General features: G+C 35.2%; 1 protein-coding gene across 1 annotated transcript in view; it reads left to right on the forward strand.

The window, feature by feature from the left end:
- GLCCI1 (glucocorticoid induced 1) overlaps positions 1–21348 on the forward strand; it is a 97190-nt gene that overhangs the window by 71972 nt on the left and 3870 nt on the right. The window contains exons 6-7 of the mRNA XM_036862948.1: positions 7500–7710; positions 21007–21127. Of these exons, the coding sequence (XP_036718843.1) occupies positions 7500–7710; positions 21007–21127 (332 nt within the window). The remainder of the gene's footprint in view (positions 1–7499; positions 7711–21006; positions 21128–21348) is intronic.

Here is a 21348-nt window from a genome sequence, read left to right on the forward strand (position 1 = left end):
ATAATATTCAATCATACAGATTTTATTATCCAGTCATTAATTGATAAACATTTCCATTGTTTCTACTTTTTGGCTATTATGAGTAATGCTGCTATGAAGTTTATATACAAGTTTTTGTGTGAACATGATGTTTTCATTTCTGTTGAGTATATACCCATGAGTGGAATTGCTTGTATGGTAACTCTTTGTTTAACCTTTTGAGAAGCTGCCAGACTACTTTCCAAAGTGGCTGCACTGCACCATTTTACATCCCCACCAGCTGTGTCTGAAGGTTCCAATTTCTCCATCTTCAGCAACACTTGTAATTATGTGTCTTTTTTATTGTAGCCATTCTAGTGGATGTGAAGTGGTATCTCATCATGGTGTTAACCATTTGTATATCTTCTTTGGAAAACTGTCTATTTAGATCCTTTGCCCATTTCAAAATTAGGTTGTCTTTTTACTATTGCTTGGTAAAAGGTCTTTATAAAGTTCTTACCTTCTAGATAAAAATCCCTTATTAGATATATGGTTTGAAAATATCTCCTATTCTGTGGGTTGTCTTTTCACTTTTCATTTTCTTTTGGGTCATATCTAAAAGATTGCCTAATCTAAGGTCACAATGATTTATTCTTGTGTTTTCTTCTAAGAGTTTTATGGTTTTAGCTTTCTCTTATATTTAGGTCTCTGATCTATTTGTATTAATCAAAAATACTTTATAAATTACCTCTGTCCCAGAAAGGAAATCTGGACACTCCTGCATATGAACCTATATTTGACCACATTTTAAAGATATACTCAACAAAAGAAAACATCAAGTAGCATTTGGCTTAATTATCTATCTGATGGTTTTTTAGAACTAAAATATGATTTAATTTATGTCAAATGTGTATCTAATTCCTTCAAATAATGTGTAGGTTTTAAAACTGATTTAGAGTTCATCTCAAAATTCACACAGTTCAATATTATATTTATAAAATTGAAAAAGAAACTTTTTCCAACTCTGAATATTGCTTAGCAGATATAAGCATTAATCACAGTTTATTGTATATGCTTCCAAATATGTGTATGTATGCTAATATATATTGAATCACTGTATGAATGTACCATAATTTAAAAGTCCCCTACTGATGGGCATTTAGATTGTTTTCAGTTTTTGTCATCATAAGCAGTGCTTTAGAAAACATAGTGTACTCTTGGCAGACAATTCCCTGGCTGTGAAACTGCTGGGTCAAAGCATTTGCACGTTTTAAATTTTGATGAATATTGCTAAAATTACCATCCCAAAAGGTTGTGCCAGTTTACTCTCCCTAGAGTTAAATTTTTATGTTATATTCATTAGGCCAAAAAGGAACCCTTTGGAAACTGTGCTCTTAGCTTAGCTGTGTATACCATTAAAATGTTTCCTTTATACATTAAGTAACATTTAAGAACAGTAATGTAAGGAAGTAGAATTGGTCTAATTTTTTGAGGATGAGATAATCAGACACATATTTGCTAATTCTTTAAGAACTGCTAAGCAAAACTATACTAGAAGATGAAACTTAGTAACATAGTTCTGCTTGAATACACTTTCTTCTCACATGCACACAGAACATTCTCCAGGATAGATCATGTCTTGGGTCACAAGCCTCAGAAAATTTAAGAAAATTGAAATCATATCAAGCATCTTTTCTGACTACAACACTATGAGACTGAAAATCAGTTCCAGGAAAAAAACTGTAAAAAACACAAATACATGGAGGCTAAACAGTACGCTACTAAATAACCAAGAGATCACTGAAGAAATCAAAGAAGAAATTTAAAAAATTAAATTAAATTAAAAATTAAATTAAATTTAAAAATACATTAAAAATAAAAAATTTATTAAAATATAAAATTAAAAAATACATAGAAACAAATGACAACGAAAACACAAAATCTGTGATCCAAAATCTGTGGGATGCAACAAAAGCACTTCTAAGAGGCAAGTTTATAGCAATTCAATCTCACCTCAAGAACCAAGAAAAACTTCAAATAAACAATCTAACCTTACACCTAAAGCAACTAGAGAAACAAGAACAAAGAAAACCCAGAGTCAGTAGAAGGAAAGAAATCATAAAGATCAGAGAAGAAATAAATGAAATAGAAATGATGAAAACAATAGCAAAGATCAATGAAACTAAAAGTTGGTTCTTTGAAAAGATAACCAAAATTGATAAACCCTTAGCCAAGACTCATCAAGAAAAAAGGGGAAAGGACACAGATCAATAAAATTAGAAATGAAAAAGGAGAAATCTCAACTGACACTGCAGAAATACAAAGGATTATAAGAGACTACTACAAACAATACTACAAACAATTATATGCCAATAAAATGGACAACCTGGAAGAAATGGACAAATTCTTGGAAAGGTACAATTTTCCAAGACTGAACCAGGAAGAATTAGAAAATATAAACAAGTAATGAAATTGAAACTCTAATTAAAAATCTTCCAACAAACAAAAGTACAGGACCGGATGGCTTCTTAGGCAAATTCTATAAAACATTTAGAGAAGAGCTAACGCTGATCCTTCTCAAACCCTTCCAAAAAATTGCAGAGGGAGGAACACTCCCAAATTCATTCTACAAAGCCACCATCACCCTGATACCAAAACCAGACAAAGATGTCACAAAGAAAGAAAACTACAGGCCAATATCACTGATGAACATAGATGCAAAAATCCTCAAAAAAATACTAGCAAACAGAATCCAACATCACATTAAAAGGATCATACACCATGATCAAGTGGGATTTATCCCAGGAATGCAAGGATTCTTCAGTATATGCAAATCAATCAATGTGATACACCATATTAACAAATTAAGGAATAAAAACCATATGATCATCTCAATAGACTCAGAAAAAACTTTTGACAAAATTCAACACCATTTATGATAAAAACTCTCCAGAAAATGGGCGTAGAGGGAACTTACCTCAACATAATAAAGGCCATATATGATAAACCCACAGCAAACATCATACTCAATGGTAAAAAATTGAAAGCATTTCCACTAAGATCAGGAACAAGACAAGGATGTCCACTCTTGCCACTCTTATTCAACATGGTTTTGGAAGTTCTAGCCATGGCAATCAGAGAAGAAAAATAAAAGGAATACAAATTGGAAAAGAAGAAGTAAAACTGTCACTGTTTGCAGATGATATGATACTATACATAGAAAATCCTAAAGATGCCACCAGAAAACTACCAGAACTAATCACTGAATTTAGTAAAGTTGCAGGATACAAAATTAATGCACAGAAATATCTTGCATTCCGATACACTAACAATGAAAAATCAGAAAGAGAAATTAAGGAAACAATCCCATTTACTATCACAACAAAAAGAACAAAATACCTAGGAATAAACTTACCTAAGGAGGCAGAAAACCTGTACTCAGAAAACTATAAAACACTGATGAAAGAAATTAAAAATGACATAAACAGATGGAGAAATGTACCATGTTCTTGGATTGGAAGAATCAATATTGTGAAATCACTATACTACCCAAAGCAATCTACAGATTCAATGCAATCCCTATCAAACTACCAATGGCATTCTTCACAGAATTAGAACAAAAAATTTTACAATTTGTGTGGAAATGCAAAAGACCCCGAATAGCCAAAGCAATCTTGAGAAACAAAAACGGAGCTGGAGGAATCCCTGACTTCAAACTCTACTACAAAGCTACAGTAATCAAGACAGTATGGTACTGGCACAAAAACAGAAATGTAGATCAATGGAACAGGATAGAAAGCCCAGAGATAAACCCACACACATATGGTCACCTAATTTATGACAAAGGAGGCAAGAACATACAATGGAGAAAAGACAGCCTCTTCAATTAAGTGGTGATGAGAAAACTGGACAGCTACATGTAAAAGAATGAAATTAGAACACTCCCTAACACCATACACAAAAATAAACTCCAAAAGGATTAAAGACCTAAATGTAGGACCAGACACTATAAAACTCTTAGAGGAAAACATAGGAAAAACACATCTTTTTGACCCACCTCCTAGAGTAATGAAAATGAAACCAAAAATTAACAAATGGGATCTAATGAAACTTAAAAGCTTTTGCACAGCAAAGGAAACCATACACAAGACAAAGAAACAGCTCTCAGAATGGGAGAAAATATTTGCAAATAAAGCAACGGTCAAAGGATTAATCTCTAAAGTATACAAACAGCTCATGGAGCTCAATATCAAAAAAACAAACAACCCAATTAAAAAATGGGCAGAAGACCTAAATAGTCATTTCACCAAAGAAGACATACAGATGGCTAAGAAGCACATGAAAAGATGCTCAACATCACTAATTATTAGAGAAATGCAAATCAAAACTACAGTGAGGTATCATCTCACACCAGTCAGAATGGCCATCAAAAAATCTATGAACAGTAAATGCTGGAGAGGGTGTGGAGAAAAGGGAACCCTCCTACACTGTTGGTGGGAATGTATATTGATACAGCCACTAGGGAGAACAGTATGGAGGTTCCTTAAAAAACTAAAAATAGAACTACCATATGACCCAGCAATCCCACTACTGGGAATATACCCTGAGAAAACCATAATTCAAAAGGACACATGTACCCCAATGTTCATTGCAGCACTATTTACAATAGCCAGGACATGGAAACAACCTAAATGTCCAATGATAGATGAATGGATAAAGATGTGGTACATATATACAATGGAATATCACTCAGCCATAAAAAGGAACGAAATTGGGATGTGGATGGACCTAGAGATGTGGATGGGCCTAGAGTCTGTCATACAGAGTGAAGTAAGCCAGAAAGAGAAAAACAAATATAGTATATTAAGACATATCTGTGCAATCTAGAAAAATGTTACAGATGAACCTACTTGTAGGGTAGGAATAGAGACGCAGATATAGAGAATGGACATGTGAACACGGGGGGAAGGGGAAGGTGGGACAAATTGGGAGATTATGTTTGACATAAATACACTACCATGTGTAAAATAGATAGCTAGTGGGAACCTGCTGTATAGCACAGGGAGCTCAGCTCGGTGCTCTGTGACGACCTAGACGGATGGGATGGGGCAGGGGGCGGGGGGCGGGAGGGAGGTCCAAGAGGGAGGAGATATAGGTATACATATAGCTGATTCACTTCATTGTACAGCAGAAACTAACACAACATTGTAAAGCAATTTTACTCCAATTAAAAAAAAAATAACATAGTTCTGCTTTTAAGTAAGTCATATTCTAATTTCACAGTAGCCACTTCAGAATTACTCTGGGGTAACCTACACAGTTATAGCTAAAATATTAATTTTAAGAATTTTTAGATTTATGATTAAGTGTGCCTCAAAGTTTTAATAAATCAAAATGTCACCATCAGTGAACCTGTCAGTAGCTTCCTAAGCCTTTATATTTCCCATCATTATTTTGTGTAAATGTGTAAACTTCTAAAATCTGTTTTGTTATTCTAATTCTTCTGAACCCCCTCCCCAACAAAACAGAAGTTGGTTAAGGAAATTGATATATATTATCCAGTTAAAGATTCAGAAATGGGAATACAAAATGATTGTATCAAATAGGACATGAATAAAAGATAACTCAAATTCTTAAACTTTTTTTAGTTACAAATTGATACATTATTCTTTTACTAATTACCAATATTGACATTTTATTAAAGCAGCATTTTCCTTGACTTAAATATCTAAGTTTTAAGAAAGACCTCTGTCATGAAACCCTCATATATTTTCCAAAATGATCTTTCTTTATGGGTTGTTCTGAAAACCTCACACACCTATCACATAATTTTGTCCAAAAAAAACCCCAAAAACCTGCACCAATGATTTATTCTTAGAATAGTTCATTCTAAAATTTAGTGCAGTGTTGTAATTAAAATCTAAATTTAGTTAAGTAAAAGAAAATTTTTAAATAATAAATAATTTTCTTAGCATTTGACCAAGTAACTTAATATTCCTTTGGGAATATTTCTTTCCTAAATTGGAAAATTTTACTTTTTTTGTTTGTTGACAAAATTAACTAATATTCCATAATTGAATATTCTCTTTACAGTAGCTTGGTCATCGTCAGGTTGTGAAAATGGTATAGTTTTGGTTTAGCAACTCTGCATAGATAGATGAAGTTTTTATTTTAGGTTTTCACCTTCACTTAATTTGTTGTAGAAAAACATTGATATATTTTGAGTGTTGCCTAATTTTATCTTACTTCATTTTCCCTCTGACAGTGTTTCTAAAATCTCTGAAATGACAAAGCTCAGAGTAATAGCAGTAAACAGTGAAAATAAGTTGTAAATAAACTAAGAATATATTGGTTCTTTTTTCCTAGCATTTCAATCTTGTCTATGTAATGACAAAAATACTGTAAATATATACAATTGTATTTGTTGACCTCACTTTGTTAGCATGCTGATGAGCAAGATATATCTTTACAGCAGAAGCAGAGTTAGAAAGAGTCCACTGCAGCTGAAGCTCTGATACCATTTAATTGACCATGTCACCAGGAGCTCTAAACTTTAAGTTCTTGGGGTTTCCCTGGCGGTGCAGTGGTTAAGAATCCGCCTGCCAATGCAGGGGACACGGGTTCGAGCCCTGGTCTGGGAAGATCCCACATGCTGCGGATCAACTAAGCCCGTGCGCCACAACTACTGAGTCTGTGCTCTAGAGCCTGTGCTCCGCAACAAAAGAAGCCACTGCAACGAAGAGTAGCCCTCGCTCGCCGCAACTAGAGAAAGCCCGCGCTCAGCAAAGACGACCCAACGCTGCCAAAAATAAATAAAATAAATAAAATAAATAAATTTATTTAAAAAATAAAATAAAATAAACTATAGGTTCTTTATTGGTAAAAACATTGTACTTATGAAGTCTAGGGTCTTCTCGGGTCAAAAATATATGATTCATATATGATTCTATGATTATAATTTAATTTCTATTGTTTATTTTTGCCACTCAGAACAATGCATTAGAACTAAGCAAAATTCATTAGTAGTCCTACTCGGTTGGATACCAAATTAGAAGAAATGTTCTGAGTTATCTTAATATCCTCCCTTGAGTACTAATAGAATAAACCTTTTATTATAAATTTTGGGTAAACTGCAAAATCTGTTCCTGGCTTGTAAAAAAAATAATAAGAAGAATGGACAAACGGAAATCCATACCTGTGAATATGAGATTTCTCTTTTTTTATTATCAAGTCAAAGTGACTTCTTGAGCGGTTTGACTAATTCTTAAAGCAAATGTTTATTGAATGTCTGCTGTGTGCCAGGCACAGTGCTAGGGATACAGTATTAAAAGAAGCCCCTGTCCTTGAAGAGTATTACTGGGAGTGCTGACCTAAAAGTGACTGGCAGAAATTAAGACACAAGATTGGTATCTTTATTCTCTGAAGAATCAACTGTGGTGGTGATAATACTGCAAAATGAAATCAAAAGAAACACCAGAGCTTTCTATATGGATGGAGTATATGAACTGTCACTGACGGTGTGATGGTTGTTGCTCTTCCAGCCTGTGGATATCCCGGATGGTCGGAGAGCCCCGCTCCCTGCTCACTACCGGAGCAGCAGCACGCGCAGCATCGACACGCAGACCCCCTCTGTGCAGGAGCGCAGCAGCAGTTGCAGCAGTCACTCACCCTGTGTCTCCCCCTTCTGCCCCCCGGAATCCCAGGATGGTAGCCCTTGCTCAACAGAGGATTTACTCTATGATCGTGATAAAGGTGAGAATGAAATCATCCATTTAGTGGGTTTGTTATAAGGCCTTGGTCATTCTACTTTCTTTGTCTTAGACCATTACATCACCTTTTTTCTTTCATTGAATGGTGGGATTGTAAAGGATTGGTTGATCTAGGTTGGTTTGTTCATTGGTTTCATGTACCCCCTTCTTTGTGACTTTCGCAAACATCTTCCATAAATGTGTCAGAGGAGCACAGCGCATGGTTATACCAGCTAATGAAAGCTATAAAATGAGTGTGTACAGCTTCACATCATATAACACACAGTTTTTTCCTTGGTATTGTCCAGAGTTAAGGATGGTTATGGTAGAGTTTATGTTCCTCGTGCCTGAGGTTAGATTTCGTATTCAGATTAATTTGGGAGGAAATAATTTCCAAAAAAATCTGTTGGAAGAATGAGTATATTTTTAACCAAGTGGGATAAAGTTTAAAAAGTACCTGCAGCACATCAGGGAATATATTATAGTATGTAGATGAGTTATTAACGAACACCAATAAGAGTGCAGAACCCGTGGGGTTTCTAATTGCCTGTCAAGTCCTGTCTGTCCATGTCCTCCTGTCCTCGTGTCAGGCACTGGGCTACCACTGTTCACTCTCTTCTTTCAGTTTCTAGCCCTCTCAGACTCAAGACACCGAAGGTACTGAAGACTGCCCAGCTTCCACCTTCCTAGCTACTTACAAAGAAACACTGAACTTCCTTTGTAACACATTTATTGCTTTTCACCACAGAGAAGATCATAGGCAACACAAATTTTAAAACATGAAAAAATTAAAAGTTTATAGAATCTTACAGGATTTTATGGGCCTTGTCCTGACTTGACCCCCAACCCCCTCAGTTTGTTTTATTTTGAGGTATTAATACATTTAAAGTGCCCAAATATTAAGTGCTAAGCCCCCTGAATTTTTACACACGTATGCACTCATGAAACCACTACCTGGATCAAGATACAGAACATTTTTTGCATCCCAGAAGGATCCCTAGCCCCCTTCACAGACAGTATCCTTCTCCTCTCCACCTGGAAGTAACCACTGTTGACTTCCATCATCATAGTCTAATTTTTCCCTGTTACTGGATTTCATAGAAATGGATTGATGCAGTGTGTATTCTTTTGGTCTGGCTTCTTTCAGTCATCATTACGCCTAACTCTCTGCTGAGATGTTAGATGTAAGCTACTTTGGACTTCGTCCTCTGCTTTTATTTCTGTGGGTGGATCTCAACAGTTCTCCCCTTTTCGCCTTTTCCTTATTGGAAGCCTTGTGAACTCTCTTCCTCCATTAAGGTACTGAAAGCAGTACCTTAGTTAGGCATCTCTCTGCTTCAAGTGGAATGTCGATTTTGTAGAATGCAGACTAGGAAACTTTCATTTCACTGAGGCATCCTACGACAGCAAACACTTCAGTCACTTCCTCGCATTTTTAGTATGGATGTTTCATAGTAAAACAAACAAGAAAACACCTTGCTTCTAGTAGGAGTATTTGTTTTGAAGGTAAATGGAAATGTTAAATAATCTTAATTTATTGTAGGCTGCAGAGGTGGTATATGGTGAAACAGATCTTGTAAAACCCGTTTTTTGTATTATACCACTAGAAAAGATAAGTGCAGACCACTTTTGCTACTTATTAGCACTTACAGTTGGGTTAAGATGAAAAGTAAAAATAACAGTGATAATAAGGCTAGGCAGTTAATTCAGAAGTTTTGTTTTCTTCTGAGTTTAACACTGTGGATAGTTGAGAGATGCTGAACCAAAAGGGAGATGTATTAGGAAGTTGATAGATGAATTCCATTTTGGTTAGCTGGTTGTGAGATTGTCTTCTTGGCCTCTATGGGACTATATTCTATGAGGCAATCTCACAGCCAGTTAAAACCACATTCTCTTTATCTATTCATCTGTCCATGGACACTTAGGTTGTTCCCACGTTTTGGCTATTGTGAATAATACTGCAATGAACATGGGAGTGCAGGTATCTCTTCGAGATAGTACAATATTCGGAATTCTGGCTGTTTCTTAGAGAAGTTAGACTTTTTCTTAAGACTTTGCTTTTGGTTGTATATTTTTCTCTATGCCCTTTTATTCTTTTATACCAGATATCTGCCTGCATGACACAAGTGTCTTATCTTTCTTCTGTTCCTCTTGCTTGTTTAATGTAAAATGAGAACGTCGGTCCACATCATCTCTAAGGCCAACAGTTTTTCCCCTAATAGTTAAAACAAATTTTTTTCTTAGTAAAACAAGGTGATAATACTTGTTTTCATACCTCATACCATTATTGGGGTTAAATGAGATATTGGAACAAAGTGCTTAGCACAACTCTTGGTATGTAGTAAACACTCAATAAATGGTGTTGGGTGTGACTAATAGTGATTTTTTAAAAAATTTCTTTAGAAACTAAGAAGACTACAGAATCATTTAAGACACTTTTCTGTTTTCTACAAAACTACCTCATTTTGGGAATTAAGACCTCATGACATAAGTTTCTTAATATATCTACCATATTTAGCTTTGAGGCATTACTTTGTGATTAAGATCAAGTTTATGTTACTGTTCTCTGGAAAAAATGTGTGACCTATTACAATGTGCAGTTTCTAGTTCTCAAATCAGCTACTTTCTCTGTGAAGAGAAAATTAAAATAGTATCTATCTCTTTTATATATGTATGTATATGTGTATGTATACATACACGTACATGTATTTTAGGATTGGGAGTGGAGATTTATGTATTTCGACGGAGTTTATGCTGCTGGTTTATTCAAGACACATTTGTTGAACACCTGCTGTATGTCAGGCACTCTACTGGAGAGTGGAGAAATACAGAAGAGTAAGATGTGGTATCTGTTTTTAGGGAATCTGTAGTCTAATAGGGAGTAATAATAATGTTAACAAGTAAAACACTATTATACAAGTATGTTCAGAAAACTAAAGGTACAAAGGAGAGGGAGTTGTCAGTTGTGCAATTTCTGAAACTTACATATTTAAATCATTCAAACTATAGAATAATCTCTGACTCACTACTTCAGAATGGACAGTCCAAATTCTTTTAAGATACTAATTCTAGCTTACAATTTGCATTTTTCCACAGTGAAGCTTAAATTGGTCTTTTGTTTCTTTACATTTATTTCCAGTAAAGAGAAAAAAAAGGAAGCTATAGATTTCTAATAGGTGTGCATCATTAACTCTGAAAACAGAATTGATACTGTAATTTTGTAGTCAACTAGAATTGATTTGGAGTACCTACCTATCCTGTAGTTGCTGTTGTAGACTAGCTAGTTTAGACATCCTTAGGTGCCTGGATTGGCATGCACAGGTGGGGAGAGGGATAGGCATTGTGAGTATATAGCTCTAATGAGAGACGTGCTAGTTAGCTGATTATTTTTCTCGTACTCATCTGTTATATCCTTATCCTTTTCCTGACTTTATTATTTCTGCTTATTCCTAACATCTGTTTTTCTCCATGACACATGTATAATTTGAGACCTATAAAATAATTTTAGTTGATTAGCATAGTGGTTGTTCTTTGGCTGTTTCAATTGCAATGCCAGGACAAAAACACTCTCATTATTGAGAAAAGTCCAGCCTTTAAGAGACTATTTTCAGGTTTTAGTTTTTTGGGTTTGGTGGTTTTTTGACAGATTTTTCCAGTGACCTAAAGACTGAAGGCAGCCTGGTAACATGTGTAAAGTTGCTAGGCTTACTAACCTAATAACAGCCACAGTTCCTACATTATGATCTGTGTGGAGAATTCAGGGATCCAGAATAAGAGCTCTTATTATCTTGACATCTTCAGAATATATCCTAAGAGTTAGCCTAAATTCTTCTACATTATCATGCCCAAAATGCAAGGGAGAAAAACAGTCATTTATATAATGTAAATGGCAGTGTCAAATATTAGTTCTTTTAGCAGCTCTGCCAGCTTTCCTTAATAAGGTAGCAAGCCACAAAATCTAGACTTCAGTCTGCCACTTATAGTTGATCTTTGGCACAATTCACTTAGGCATGTTGTTATAAAATTCTGCAGTTTTGCAAGATACTGTGGAAACATTGATTATTCTAATCATGATGTCAACTGAACCATTCTATGCAGGTCAACTACCAAGAGTTGTATTCCAAGAGTCCATAAATTGATTACTTGGAACTTAAACTATGTTTTCCCACAGGAACAATGTATATCATGTAGATGGAGTTTCCAGGGCAAAATGCATATAAGCCTATTTAACTCATACTATGATGTAACTCATAAATATTAATATTTCTAAACTTTGGGTATTAGGACTGAGCAGCCCATAGTTGCAGGAAAGAAAAAAAAGTATTATCTTTTCAGGATCTAGGGCTGACCCCAGGCAGACTTTTAAAAGAGACTGTTTTTGATATCTTATTCCTTTCTGTATACATTTTAAACTCTATTTACATTCATCTTTAGGGCTCTATTTCTTAACATTCTTTGACCTTTGCCCTTACCATACTTTAACTCTCCACCTTCTAGATATCCTAATCAGCCAAGATTTTGTGGCACTTTTCTTTTTGTGGTTTATATTGTGAAAATAGATATGTTGGATATACTTCTTTTAGCTACCACACCTTGCAAATTGCTGCTTTTGAGCCTGAATCTGTTTCTCGATCAAAAGATTCTCCCCACATAATTCTAGGATGCTTATTATCCTAGAAGAACCTCTTGCTGGTAAAATTACAAAGACTGTAGAAATCTTATTCCAACAAAGGAGTTATTCCATAGGTTAAAAAGTGAACTTTTCTAGAATTACATCCCTAAGGTCATCTTCCCTGTTTTGCTTTTTCAAGAGTACATCTAAAATTACATATACTCCCATTATCTGATGCGTATAAGAAGCATCCAGTAAATGCCTTTTCCCCCTCTTTTGGAAAATGTCTACAATTTTACTAATGACAGTTGCTGTGCTGGCTTTCTATGGGTGAGTTACTATTCTTAATTCAAAATTAGTAGTAAGTATACAACTCAGTTCTAGCAGTTACAACTCAGAGTCTAAAACAAAAGCAAACCAAAATTTATTAATATGTCCGCATATATAATTTCACTTAATCTTCTATTATTTATTTACTAGACTATAAGCTCCATCAAGAGCAGGTAACTTTATTTTGCTCATTACTTTATCCTCAGCAACTAGAGTGGTGCCTAGCATTAGCATGGAGTAGTGCTTAGTCGAGATTTTTTGAGTATTCCTTCTTCATGGTATGTCCATTTTTTTAAGAATATATTTTTATAGCTTTGTTGAAAACATTAGTGTCTTTTTCCTTAAGTGGTTAACTTATATATGTTAGGCTTTTGAATGTTCAGGAAGAGTATGATAATCCTCCCCGCTACCACCAACCAAAAAAAGATAATAAACCGTCACCACTCTAAGATTATGCTAACTTAGTGATGATAGGCCTTTGGTGAGAAAGAAGCCATAAAGTTCAAATTTCCTGTTGAAATTAGGGGAAGGGAAGTAACTTTGCTAAAATCCATCTCGTCTTCTACTCTGATCACGACTGGGGAAAAAATAGGGTATGGGCTACAGGAAAAGGGGATCTGTTGAATTTTTTTCTCCCTGTTATCTTTTATGTTCCTCTGAGAAGAAATATGGACACACTGAAGCCACTCCTTGCACTGTGTCTCCTTGTGAGACTAACAGAAGGCAGACCCAGTGAAGCTGTTGCCTAAACTCTAAGATTCTACTGAGGAGAAGCATGGAATGTTAGATTGGAACTTGATCGTCTAGTCTAATGAGGACACTAGAGTTGAGATAGATCAAAACAGTGAGGCAGATAGCATGATGGTAACGAACTCTGACTCTGGTGCAGCCAGGTTGAATCTCTGCTCTGCCACTTACTAATTATGTGTCCTTGGGCAAGTTAGTCAACCTCTCTGTATCTGTTTTCTCACCTGTAAATTAAGGGAAATGATGGCACCTGCCTCATAGGATTGTTATGATGATTAAATTTGCCCAGGTGACTTTACCTTTGTTATCCCCTGTAATATTATCACAATCCTATGAGTAGGGACATTGTCATTATTTTAAGAATGGGGAGCCTAAGGCTTAGAGAAATGACGTTAACTTTCCTAAATTTTGTGAAGTCCAGATGCCAACAAAGATCTTCTGTAGGAACTTCATACTACTGCTTGCTGCCTTTGCAGGAGGAATAGCCATTACACAGTCATTCCGCTATGAAAGAGCCTGGTGTGTGGACAACAGTTAAAAAATAAAAATTGTGTGGCTGGAGCATAAGGGTAAATGGTAGGGAGTAGAAAGCAGTGAGAGTGGAGAGGTAGGTAGAAAGGCCACTGTTTCATAAGGGCCTTGTAGCCTTGCTGAAAGAAATGAAGACCCAAGCAAAGATCTTTTGTCAGCTAAAGCAGGGGTCCCCAACCCCCGGGCTGTGGACCTGTAGGGGTCCGCAGCCTGTTAGGAACCCGGCGGCACAGCCGGCAGTGAGCGGCGGGCGAGCAAACAAAGCTTCATCTGCTGCTCCCCGTCACTCGCATTACTGCCTGAACCACCACCCCTCACCCCACCCCACCCCACCCCCCATCTGTGGAAAAATTGTCTTCCACGAAACCGGCCCCTGGTGCCAAAAAGGTTGGGGACCGCTGAGCTAAAGGACGTGACCAGCTTTAAGGATAAAGCTACAGAAGTGGAGAGAGACAGCAAGAGGGGAAGATAAGATGCTATTTTAATAGCCTAGTCCCATCTCTCCAAACTTGATTTATTACATACTTTTTTCAGCAATTTTTAATTTGTACCCGTAATATAAATTTATATATTTCTAAGTTATGTAAGTACATAATTCAATCCATATACGAAATATTTGCTGGTAAAGCTTAGTTTCTTATTTTTAGAGATAAAAAGTAAATACATATAAATGTTGTTTTCTTCCTGCATATCAGCAGATTGTTTAGTGCACCTTAATTGGGAGACCACAGGTGTAGGGCAAAGGAATTGGAGGAAATAGGCTGAAGAAGAATCAGCAGCATTTGGTGGTTGATTAGATGTACAAGGTGAGGGATTAGAAAAATGAGGATAAAGGCAAAGTTCTGGCTTGGGACATAAGAAAACGATTACCACTATTAATAAGGCAGTGACTGTCAGAGAAGGAAGAGGCTTTAAGATGACTATTATATAAGTTTAAGATTCCATTTGGTTATTTGCCGAAAAGATGTTATAATACCATTTCCCTTTAGCAAGAATTGGGAAAAAAAAAAAAGAGAGAGAAATACTGAGTTTTACCTGATACCTAGCATTTTGTTTTGTCTTCTGTTTTGTACATAATTAAGTGCTCAGTAAATATATACAAGTGTACATTTAAAATTATATTGAAACTTTTATTAGAAGTTTTCATTTTTTCCCCCTGTAGGATACTTTAGGAGCACTTTAATATGAACAGTGTGTTTCAGTGTTTTGAAAACTGATGTCCCTAGAAATTTTTTCATTTAAAAACCTCCAGAATTTAAAAAAACTAAGATTGCATCAGACTGATTTTGATTTTGCTGAGAAACTTAATTACATTACTTTTCAAGATATAAAATATTCTGGGTAATCTGAAATTTATTTTCAGTTTAGTTTTACCATTATGATTTATAAGAGACAAGATTTTAGTCTATAAATTGGTTTGCAGACTGTCTTCAACAGAGTGATTTGCTTTCATTTTTTAACTGCCACGTCGGATAGTCAGATTCAGAGTGATTTGTTCACATTCATGTAAGATTCTGAGTGAGTAGTTAGCATATCAACGATGCCAAGTCAGATTTGGAGACAATAATAAGCAATGTTGTTCTGCATATCAGGATTATGTTTGCAGAAGAAGCATTGTACTTATTGTGAGTACACAAAAACAAAGGTGCAACTATGATTTGTTTGCTTAATTTGTAAATTAATATCAATTCAGTGAACATGGAATAAATGATTAAAATATAAAACACCTTCCACATATGACAAATATTTAATTAATGGGCCTAACATTTGGAATGTAAGTTAAGTCCCATTAATTCAAAACACAGTCTTATTTGAGACAAAGTTCAAAAATATAAGTAACAAGGATTATGTTACATTTTCTCTCCTTACCCTTTGCTGAATGCTGATGTAAGGGAGATCTTAGCTATAGCTGATGTATTGTTTTATTAAAATTTTGTAACCTTCTCATAAAAGGTTGACTTTGAAATTGTAGAGAAACGTTAGAGACTATTTGTAAAAGTCAAATGTTCTCCTTACTCTTCCACAGTTTTTTTTTTTTTTCACTGAAAATGCAGGTTTTCAATACAATCAGTAATGCCAACTGGTTCCAAAAGTTTGTTGTCAAGAAACACTCGCTATACAGTTGTTTCTCCTGATTTCATTAGACCATCAAATTACACTATAGCTGATAATTTCATTTCCTGATGCAAAAAAAGTATTTTTTAAATTGAAGCATAGTTGCTGTACACTATTATATAAGTTACAGGAGTACAATACAGTGATTCACAATTATTAAAGGTTATACTCCATTTATAGTTATTATAAAATATTGACTATATTCCCCCTGTTGTACAGTATATCCTTGTAGCTTATTTTATATCTAATAGTTTGTACCTCTTATTTCCCTACCTCTGTATTGCCCCTACCCACTTCCCTCTCCACTGGTAACCACTAGTTTGTTCTCTATATCTGTGTATCTGCTTTTTTGTTACATTCAGTAGTTTGTTGTATTTTTTAAATTCCACATGTAAGTGATATCCTACAGTATTTGTCTTCCTCTGTCTGACTTATTTCACTTAGCATAATGCCCTCCTAGTCCATCCATGTTGCTGCAAATAGCAAAATTTCATTCTTTTTTATGGCTGAGTAGTAGTCCATTGTGTATACATACCACATTTTCTGGAAAAGAAGTAATTTTAATACTAGAATAGCAATTCTGTTTAGATCCTATTTAGTTCATCATATTTATAATCTTATTCTAAATTGGCTAACTTTGTCACTAAGTTTAATGTTGGTTGAACTCTATGCTCGTTTTCTCAGCCTGTTATTCTAGCTTTGAAAGATAGAATAATAATTACATTCTACTGGCTTTTGCTACACATGTAATAAAAATATTTTCTATGTAGAGGAATCTATAGAATCTGTATACTTTAGGCATTACTTTTAAAATTTCAGAATGATAGATCTCCATATGCTAAAGGATGCCATCATGAACTGGCAGAGTTCCTACTAGGCAGTCATAAACTGGAGAATCTGGTACTCCAAATGTTACTCGGCTTCCCCACCAGACACAAAATCTTACCTTTATATACCTTACTAAAGTTAGTGTGCAGACCTATTAAAAATGACATTTCTGTTACTCTCTTGTACCAAGAAAGTGGAATAGGCACTTAATTTCTGAATGGTTCACCTTTGTTAATTTGTGAATTAGGAATGATGTGTTCTTTCTACTATTGTAGCAGTATTTATTGAGGGCTTATTCTGTTTCAGGTACACATTTTTCACAGCCATCGTATCAGTAGTTATTCCCATTTTATAGATCAAAACACAAGGGGATCACACTTTTCCTAGGCCATGCAGTTAGGCCTAGATAGGAGCCAGGTGGCTTGACTCCATACCAGTGTTTCAACGTTTTCATGATTGGTTCTCAAATTTGGCTGTACTTCAAAAGCATTTGGGAGCTTTACCAAAAAAAAACAGCCAGCACATGCCTGGGAACGGGCCCCAGACTAATTAAATCAGAACCTCTTGAGGGGTGAGGTTTCAACATTGGCATTTAATAGTATTGTTAAAACATCTTTGATGAGTCTAATGTGAAACCAGGGTTAAGAACCACCACCCTGTAATTATATTGCTTATTTTAGAATTAATTTTACTTAATTTGATAAAGTAATCTGATAGTAGGAGATAAAGCACGTATAAAGACTTAGGGCTAGAAAAGAACCATGGCAGAGATTTTACATACCTTCCTACATAAATGAAGCAACTTAATATATATGATTTTTTTTATACTAGAATTATGGGCCATACAACCTAACATACTAGAAGTAATGGAGGCCGTTTATAAGGAGAAATTCAGAAAACTCTAAAACTATAAATGTACACATAGTTTAATGAATCTTGTTTCTATATGGAATTTCAGACTTCAGTAATATCTCTAACTTTTCCAAGCTTTAGTTCATTATGATGTGTTTTAAAATGTTTGTCAAACTACTTATATTTTAATCATAAATACGGTACACATGCATAAGTATAATCTTTTATAATAAAATAGTCAATAAAATGTTTCCATACTCTTAATTTTGAGATCTGGGTGATTCTGTTATAAATATAGATGAAACTATTATGAATGCAGACAGATATGTAAATAATTATATTCATCACATTTAATTTCATTCGTTATGAGGTTGTAAGAACATAAAGTAACATTTAACTTAATCTCAATTACATGTCTAGTTATTATCCTGTTGTGGGATAACATAATGAGAAAATGTATCATGCTTGTGAACAGAAGGGATTAAATTAAGATTACCATGAGACTTCATCCTGAATCTCCTGAGCAAGCATGCTTACCTCACACTTATAATGTTCTGTTAATGAAATGTGGTTATTAAACTCAGCACAGAGTTCTAAATGCAGGAGTTAGACAGCCAAGCTTGGAATGGGTAGAATAGTTTGTTCATGGGAGTTGTTTTTAAAGCATGCCATTTGTAAAGCAAAAAAAATATTTTGGTACACTGTTCCTTTTTTGTATGTTAGAACCTTTTTTAAAAATCACAGAATTTCAGAGTTAGGAATGGCAGTTCCTTTAGTTATATAGAAACTTAGAGAGGCAGCTGTGTTGAAGGTTATACAACTATACAGCTAATGACAGCTAAAACCCCAGAAAGTTGTCTCCATTCCCTGTTCCTCTTTGCACTCTATCAGATTGCATATTTACCTGAGGAAAAAAACCCCAGATTTAAGAAATCTGTTTATAGCTCCAAATTTTTTTCTTTCAAGCTTTGTCTTTCCAGACCACCAAACATTAAATGTAATATACACACACACACACACACACACACACACACACACACACACATGTATAAATATATGTATATATATATTCTCAACAAACAGTTTTTATTGAAAAGTCAAGGCAGTATAATAGCACTGAATACTGTCTTTCTGGGATAGCAATATATTGTGTTTGTTTGTTTAAACATTTATCACCCTCCTCCCCGCCCCCAATAAAAGAATGTTTAAGTGGGTAAAACTCTGTAAAGATATAAGCCTCGGAAATTAGAAAAATTTCAAGGAGAAAAACCATTTAATATGTAATTCATTGTAGATGGTTTATAGGAAGACAGTTAGTTTTGCGGATTATCCAACTCACATCTAGCTTTCAATTCTGGGAAGCTCCCTTGAAACCATCAGTAATGTTATGAGAGAAATCATGTGGTAGGTCTGATGATGTAACAAGAAATAGAACACAGGAGACTGTAACAGTGGCCAAGATGACTTTTCTTACATGATAATAGGGTGGATTCTTAACTACTGACATGGTCACACCCCTGCTGATGGCAGAAAAGGCTTGTTAAAGGCGCGGAGCCCATGGTTTTAGGCGGATCCTGCGTTCAGTAGGCCTGTGTTGTTACCACCAGCCCTCTCCATGGAGGCACTACACGCCATAGCTACTTTTTCATGTATGTCCTTATGGCTGGTCGTTGCTTGGATAATAAAGCAAGGTCAACCTGTATTTTTGGTATTATACTGAGTTCAAGGCCTCATTCCCACCAGTTTTTGATTGTAGACCAGTCGTTTTGGTTTAGCCTAGCACAAATAGCAGCAAACTCGGACTCTAGTCAGGTTAATGATGTTTTGCATCTACCTAAGAGAAAAAATAATATTCCCTCTCCTCCCTCCCATCTGTTTAAGCTATATAGGATAAATGTTGAGTCTAAGAAAATCCTCAAGTCTGAAGAAACCCAACGTAACTCCAAGACTTAATTCCTTCCAAGAGACTATGCATAATCTGTATGGACATGTGTAACAGTAGTGATGGAGAAACTATGTGGTTTTCTAGGTTTCCCAATAATGTGGCCTTGTTATTTTGCAGGCAATGATTTCCCAGCCAGAGATATAGCCATATTCAAATATAAGCACACATCTGCATGCCCAAGACTTACATAGATGCTCTTTGAATCATTCACCAAATACACTCTAAGTGTGCCTCAAGGGTCTACTTTCTAAGCATGTATTATACTTCATTAATGATGATTAAAAAAACCCTCCCTGTTACTCAGATTCTGAATGTTGGGCCATGTACTGTATCCTAAACTGAAGCAACTTATCAAAATTGTGACATCTGAAATTTATGGTACTAATGCCATCTTTCAAAATACATACGAAAATACTACATCTCAATAGGTCATGTGCTTAGTATTTTAGCATGGGGTATTGGTTTGCATTAAGTCAGAATTTGTTTAAATAGGACTATTGTATTTATAAAGGTATGTTACTGACTTTACAACTTGGCATCTTAAAAAGATAATGACACATTTTGGTGGATATGAATTTCCAAAATCCTTTGCCAGGTAGGAAAGGGAGAAACTGCATATAGGTTTTATGGCTTTTCATGAATAGACCATTTCTTTTTGGTCAAAAATACAAAGAAAACATGTTAGATAGAGATGCTTTTAGATTCCTCGTGCTTCCAGCAGCGAAAATACAAATAGTGCTCAAAAAGTTCTTTTATGTAGACATTTTAAAGGCAAAATTCTGAACATTACCTTTTTCATTGTGGGCCAAGGGAAAGTATATTGTGTTATAAGCCTATTTTTCCCTGCATATATGTTATTCACAGTGTTTAGTAAAACTAACGTTTCTGCTAAGAACTTTTATAATGAAGATTATTCCACATGTTAAAATTTTCAATTAAATTGGTTGAACAGTGAGAAAATATAGAGAATGCTGTATTTAATCTCTTAAAATTCTGCATGGCTATACATATTACCCCATTTATTTACCTTTTTGACATACATAATGATGTATTTATTTTCAGGATTACAGCTCTACTTTACTCCAAATGCAGTTGTCTGGACCAAAATACCTGCTTTTTATGTTCTGTGGTATGGCAGATTACTATTGCATTGAAGCTTTTATTCATAAGATATGTACTACACAAGGATGTTAGAAACAGCTTTGCAATAAAGGAAGCTCTGTGGTGGAAGCAAAGGGGCAATAGTGGATAAACTGTGCAAAAGGCTGCTTGTTTGGAAATCAAATTTAATTTAAAAGAGCTTTCAATCACTAGTTAATATAACTGCTTTAAATTTACAGACAGTGGGAGTAGCTCACCGTTACCCAAGTATGCTTCATCTCCCAAACCAAACAACAGCTACATGTTCAAACGGGAGCCCCCAGAGGGATGTGAGCGAGTGAAGGTCTTTGAGGAAATGGCGTAAGTAATGTCTTTTCTGTCAGCTGGGATCTGCAAAGCTGTAAAGCTTTTTAGTGAGACCAGTTGATTACAGATGAATCAACTACTCCATCCAGCTGATGATGTGTTTCAAAAGCAAATTATGAAAAGAGAGTTGAATAGGCAAAAGAGATCTTATTGAAGGAGAATTAGAGTTTGTGTGCTGGAAATATGCTAATACAAAGAAACTTGGAAATTCATCC

The sequence above is a fragment of the Balaenoptera musculus genome, chromosome 9, assembly GCF_009873245.2.
Source record: "Balaenoptera musculus isolate JJ_BM4_2016_0621 chromosome 9, mBalMus1.pri.v3, whole genome shotgun sequence".
Taxonomy (NCBI): Eukaryota; Metazoa; Chordata; class Mammalia; order Artiodactyla; family Balaenopteridae; genus Balaenoptera; species Balaenoptera musculus.